Raw genomic sequence first — 7500 nt, 5'->3', positions numbered from 1 at the left:
GATAAATGCCATTAGATTGCTTACTTTTGTTTGTTCGTACAGTTTTACCCTGATCAGAAAGGTTTCCTAAATGCTGTTTACCTTTGCAACAGATGTACATAAAATGTTATTTTTGTGCATTTATTCATCTATAATATATATATATATATATATATATATATATATATATATATATATATATATATATACATATATAGGTTGAAGAGGTGAAGGCATGTCTTTCACAGATATCGTTTATTACACCAACGTTTCACATCACATGATGCATCCTCAAGGCTGGAAATTATATATTATGAATACTAAAACATCACTCACTCATATAAAAAATCTAAAAAAAAAGCACAACAAATATTTGACATTTACAAAAACAAATTAAAACGAGTTAAAAAGTGACTAAAAAGGCTGAGAGAAAATTAACATAAGAAGATGACTAAACAGAACGTGAAGAGTAAACAAACAGGCAGTTATGCTAAAAACAGTTGTGTGGACGACGATTGGGTGTTTGTGTTGGTACATTGGTCTTAATAAGAAGGGACTCCAGCACCATCAACTTGTCGTCTCTATTTGCTGATCCAGTAATCTTAAAATCATTGATGTCCAAGCGGGCACCACAAATCTGAGAGTGATTCCGAATATTAGATAATTCGGGATTGGACAATCTGCATCCTGTCCTAAAGCTGACACCTTGATGGGAGCAGAAACAGACCCTGAGAAGCCTCCTCGTACATCCAACGTAAGTTCCCATACTACATCTGGGACAGGTATATTTATAAACAATGTTGGATGTCAAGGAAGGGCTCAGTCTGTCCTTCACTTTGAAAAAAGAACGTATACTTAGAGGATTTCGTGGGATCAATTTCAAATTAACTGCTGGCAGTTCATTATGAATTAAATTCATGAATTTCTTTTTAAAGCTTTTATCGTGAATGGAGCTTATTAAGGACTCCAAAATTATGGATTTATGCTAAGTTCGCTTTCCTTCACGATAAAAGCTTTAAAAAGAAATTCATGAATTTAATTCATAATGAACTGCCAGCAGTTAATTTGAAATTGATCCCACGAAATCCTTTAAGTATACGTTCTTTTTTCAAAGTGAAGGACAGACTGAGCCCTTCCTTGACATCCAACATTGTTTATAAATATACCTGTCCCAGATGTAGTACGGGAACTTACGTTGGATGTACGAGGAGGCTTCTCAGGGTCTGTTTCTGCTCCCATCAAGGTGTCAGCTTTAGGACAGGATGCAGATTGTCCAATCCCGAATTATCTAATATTCGGAATCACTCTCAGATTTGTGGTGCCCGCTTGGACATCAATGATTTTAAGATTATTGGATCAGCAAGTACAGACGACGAGTTGATGGGGCTGGAGTCCCTTCTTACTAAGACCAATGTACCAACACTAAACACCCAATCGTCGTCCACACAACTGTTTTTAGCATAACTGCCTGTTCCACGCAACTGTTTTTTAGCATAACTGCCTGTTTGTTTACTCTACACGTTTTGTTTAGTCATCTTCTTATGTTAAATTTCTCTCAGCCTTTTTAGTCACTTTTTAACTCTTACCTTGGTAGGTGTTCCTTTCGAGTTCTCGTTTTAATTTGTATTTGTAAATGTCAAATATTTGTTGTGCTTTTTTTAGATTGTTTATATGAGTGAATGATGTTTTAGTATTCATAATATATAATTTCCGGCCTTGAGGATGCATTATGTGATGTGAAACGTTGGTGTAATAAACGATACCTGTGAAAGACATGCCTTAACCTTTTCAACCTGGATGTTGGTCGGGTCTGCTACCCCTATGATTCTTTTATTATATATATAATATATATATAATAATATAATTATATTATTATTATTATTATATATATTAATTTATATATATAATTATTAATTTATAATATATTATATATATTATTATATATATATATACTATATATTATATAATATATTATATTATATTATATATATATATATATATATATATAGAGATAATTTAATTTTAGACTAGACTCAATAGATTTATTTTAATATTTATAATAATCCTGTTTTAACTTTTATATATATATATATATTTATTATTATATATATAATCTAAAAATAAATACCTTTACTTATTCAATCTATCTCTAAATATCTTAATTTTAATAGATATAAAAATCTACGAAATCTATAAAAATGTATATAGGATTTTTAGATATATCATAGATATTATTTATATTAGGAATAAATTTCCTTATCTTATCTATATAACTAATATATATATATATATATATCCTATATATAGAAATATTATATTTAATAATATTTTATATATATATGTATTTTTTTTATTTAATTTTATATATATCTAAAAATGATAATTTATTTTATTTTATTATCTGTTATATATTTAATTTTATATATATCGACTATATATTTATTTTATATATATATATTATATATTATGTAATATATCTATTTAAATTTTATTATAATATTATTATATATATAGATTTTTGTATGTTATAATATTTATTTTATTATCTATATATATTATTTTAATATATTATATATATTTATTTTATATATATATATATATATTTATTTTATATATATATAACATATAATATTATTTATTTTATCATTTAATATTAATATATATATCTATATCAGATATATATTATTTATTTTATTTTATATTATATAATTAATTTATAATATATGTATACTCTTTTTTTTATTTAATATCTATATATATTTATTTTATATATCTAGATATATTTTATTTTTATATATATATTTTCTTAATTATTTATTTTATATTATATATATATTATTATATTTATTTTAATATTATATATTATATATTTATTTTATTATATATAATTATTTAATTTTATAATATATTCTGTATATATTAAAATTTAAGTTTATATATATAATGTATATCTATTTATTTTAATTATAATATTTTCCTATATATATAATATATATTTATTTTATTATATTATATATTTATTTTAATATTAATATATATTTATTTTATATATATAGATTTTTTCTTAATTGTATTTTATATATATATAATATACTATATTTATTTTAATTAATAATATATATATATTTTATTTTATATATATATATCTTTTTTTATATATACATTTTTATATTATATATATATATTGATTTTATATCTATATAATATTTCTTTTATATAATATATTTATTTTTATAATATTATAAAGTATATATTTTATTTATATATATATTATCTATATTAATTTACATATATATTATATAGGTATTTATTTTATATATATTATATAAATATTTTATTTTATTATGTATTATATTATTTAATTTATATTCTATATATTATTTATTTTATTTATAATTATTTATTTTTATATTATATATATTAGTTATTTTAATTTATATATATATATATAGGTTATTTTAATTTAATATATTATAGTAATTTATTTTATATAAATATATTAATTATTTATATTATATTATATTATTAATATATATATATATCTCTTATAGATATCATTTTCTTTTATATATATATTATATATATTTATTTTATATATATATTTATTTATAGTATATTTATTTTATATATTATTATTATATGACTTTATTTTATATATATATATCTATATATTTCTTTTATTTTTAGATATATATATTTATTTTATATATATATATTTTATTTATATATATATATTATATATATATATCTATATATATTGTTTCTTTTATATATATATATTTATTTATATATATATATATTTATTTATATACAATATATTATTATTTTTTTTACTTATATAATATATTTATTTTATATATATATATATATAATATTATTATATTAGATTTATTTTTCATATAATATTTCATTTTTATATATTTCACTTTTATTATTAATTATATTTATTTATTTTATAATATATATAATAGTTATTTATATATATATATATTTATTTATATATATATATTTTATTTTATATATTTATTTTTATATTATTTATTTAATTATCTATATATATATATATATATATATATATAATTATATCTATATATATATATATATAAATGCACGTACCACGTTTTAACAAAATGAAAACAGTGCAGTCTACAGAAAAGAAGTGATAAAGGCTAAAACGGCGAGAGATACTTAGAGAGCGCTCTTCCGTTCCCCAAGTAGGCTTATGGGAAATGATGCAACGGAAGACCAAAAAGAAAAAGAAAAAAAGCGTCAATATTTACCGCAGCGCTATCTGGTACCTGTCTAGCCGTGACGTCTCGGTCCTTCTTCGTGAGGTTGAGGCGCTCCTTCATAGACTGCGAATAGAAGAGGGTAACAAGGGAAGATTAACCTCCTACTATTGGCGGGTACAAAAATAATTAAGGAATAGGAAACAAATGGTTCTTATTCATACTTTAATGATTCTGGAAAATTAGAAATCTCTTGCCACTAAAAGTAAATCATATTCACTCATCTTAACAATAAGAAATATGCAATAATTTTTTAAAAGAAAAATAAGCAAAGGGAAAACGACCTTAACCTTTGAAAGTTGTGACAAACAATCACAAACATACAAACGAACGCAGCCAAACATACTTAAATACATACATATTACATACATACATACATATATAGATGTGCGTGTCAGGGCAAGTTAAGAAAATGTTACACAAATGTATCAGACTCATTATTCCGAGCCAAGGAGTTAGAGGAATGGATACAAGGGGGTGCAAGACCCTTCCTTTACTTCGACTCCATAAGCTATTTACACTTGCATATACGTATACGGCAGTCGTACAAGTCAAGATGAAGTTACAACAGAACAAGACAACAGAGGCATCTGTAGAGGTTAACCGGTACTCGACTTCATGGTCTCTTGAGTTCCCTTATAATGTCACGATCACTGGTCTTTATAAGTCGGATTACAGATAACCCGAAAACATATCGTTCTTTCACCTGACTCCACATTCTTGCTGTGTGTGACAGACATTGAGCTTGCATAAACGGGGCATCTGGTGTTTTCCTGTTCTATATGAATATGTATACTGTTCAATTCAGGTTGTGATATATGTTCCTGTTTTCAAGTAAGAAATGAATGAACATCATGATTGGAGATTTTATACAAGACGCTACAATGAATCATAGACTATCTTAATTGTTTCCTATCCTTCTACTGCGAAACCTTTCCAATGTTTTCAAAGCCATGGAAGTTTCGGCCTTAGTTTTTCCTTCATCGAAAATGTCATTTTGGGGGGGTTAATTCCAGTAGATAAGAGTTTTAGACTTAAGTCTCAATAAATCTATTTCATCATCTAAAAATTCCGATCCAAGTTAAGTGTCTTTCTGTTAATGAACCTAAGAGAACGTTACTTAATTTATTGACTATACGGTAAATCGCTCACGATAATAGAATTATTTTCGGGTTACCTGTAATCCAATCCACAATGGACAACGATCTCAACGTAAGCAAAGGAAGATTAGCCGAGAAGGCAGCCACTGTCAATATTCAGAGTGTCCGCGATGTCCAATATACGGGTGGATTTTTCAAGATGCCCTTTAAGTTACAAGTGGGGGAAGCTCCCCCGTTTGTAACTTACAAACTACATGCTATGACCGCCCTATAAACACAAATGCAAAAAGCTTTTGTGGTCAAGAAACTAAATGTGGACAATAAACGCCGTTCTTGTTTCGTAACACAAAACTACACACACACACACACACACACACACACACACACACACACACACACACACACACACACCCTGGAGCCTTGACATTTGCCCAATGAATTGATTCAATGGCACCTACCAATGGAAAGAGGAGAAATAAATAACTACACTGATTGTTTATATAGCAACTAAACTCCCTGCATTTGTGTCTTCTGTGAAAATCTTCGCGTTAATGCGAATTTTACTCAGACGTGGAAGGATTGCACTATTTTGTCCAATACCTGTCTACCTTTCCACCTATACTGATGTATAGAGTGGTCATTATCGGTTTACAAAGTTATGGATAATTTTCGTGAGCCCAATGACATTTACTCGAAAGTAGTTTTATCCAGTTCAATCAAATCATGAATTTCATTATCTTGACGACAAAGTCAGGTTGTTCTTATTGAAACTGTATAGATAAAATATATATATATATATATATATATATATATATATATATATATATATATATATATATATATATATATATATATAATTTGGAAGCACTGCATCCCAAGGTACACGAAAGTCTTTCACTGTTTATCACACGGCCAGATAAAGCATTCAAGAATTCATCGTATCGCCAAGGCAATCATTGTACTGCCACGAAACATTTGAAGGCAGATACAACAGCCTAAGTCGATTTCACTGACATCCTTGTCAGGTTATAGTAAGATGATTAAAGACATTTATTTCTCCTCTACGTTCTGTGAGGTAGTAACCCCCGTTTCATGGCTGCAGTCTTTTCCTAAGAAAGGACACCTTCAACAAAGACTAAGTCACTCAGTGGGTCAATATAAAAGAGAATAAATGTGATCACTCCAAACTTCTCTAATCGTTTGTTTTTCTCTTTAACATAATGTATGTCGACCTTGTGTGTGGCTTCATATTTAAAATCTATCGCAATTTAACGATTGGGATTGTATAGTCATGAGTTCTTCTGCTTGTTTTCTATCCGAAGCCCACCCCTCTCTCTCTCTCTCTCTCTCTCTCTCTCTCTCTCTCTCTCTCTCTCTCTCTCTTCTCACTCTCTCTCTCGTTTGTCAGGTATGACCTGTTCACTGTTTCCAAGTTCTATCAGTTTTATAAATTGCATTTAAAGGTCGCCAAATTGCTAATTTGACAATTCAATTATCAACTCTTAAGTAGTAAACTAATCTAAATTTAAAAATATATATAATAAATATATTTTTATGTAGACTTGATTCTTAACGCCTACTTTACTTTCTTATTGTTAAAAACCTAACATACACACAAACATATACATAAACGTACAGACATACACAGAGCCAATATACATTATAATGTATATATATATATATATATATATATATATATATATATATATATATATATATATATATATATATATATACACATACACGTATATGCATGCTGGACGCTTACCTTCACCTCCTCTTTGGTCTGCTCAATGAAGGTCCTCCTGGCAGCGAGTTCATTTCCATCAATCTTGAACTTCCTCGGGTTTTTCTCGACTATGCGTGAAGATTCAGAGTTAAGGAAAACCATCATAAGGGCGTAAAGTAAAGCGGCTGCTGCGACATACAAAGACAACTCTGATTCCAGCTGAAGGAGGAAGTCTCCTACGAGATCAGAGACGGGGACTGCAGGGGAGGAAAAGGAGGAAGGTTCCCCTGCTTCAGTTTCGAGAGATGAGGACAGCGAAGAAGAGAGAGCTTCTAACACAGAAGAGGAAGAAGAAGAAGAATGAGCAGAGGAGGAGGAGAAGGAGGAGGAGGGGGAGTATGAA

The 7500-nt window shown here is 27.2% G+C and overlaps 1 protein-coding gene across 4 annotated transcripts in view; it reads right to left on the bottom strand.

Moving 5' to 3' along the window:
* Positions 1 to 7500, bottom strand: part of LOC135200997 (syntaxin-6-like) — a 171934-nt gene that overhangs the window by 22493 nt on the left and 141941 nt on the right. For 2 of the 4 annotated variants that reach the window (XM_064229803.1, XM_064229800.1), the window contains 2 exons: positions 7137 to 7231; positions 4260 to 4334 (listed from right to left, as the gene is read on the bottom strand). In XM_064229803.1, the coding sequence (XP_064085873.1) occupies positions 4260 to 4334; positions 7137 to 7231 (170 nt within the window). The remainder of the gene's footprint in view (positions 1 to 4259; positions 4335 to 7136; positions 7232 to 7500) is intronic. The other 2 variants (XM_064229804.1, XM_064229802.1) reach the window with 1 other exon arrangement.

The sequence above is a fragment of the Macrobrachium nipponense genome, chromosome 27, assembly GCF_015104395.2.
Source record: "Macrobrachium nipponense isolate FS-2020 chromosome 27, ASM1510439v2, whole genome shotgun sequence".
Taxonomy (NCBI): Eukaryota; Metazoa; Arthropoda; class Malacostraca; order Decapoda; family Palaemonidae; genus Macrobrachium; species Macrobrachium nipponense.
The sequence above is the reverse complement of the archived record's forward strand: the minus strand, read 5'-3'. Positions and strand labels throughout refer to the sequence as shown.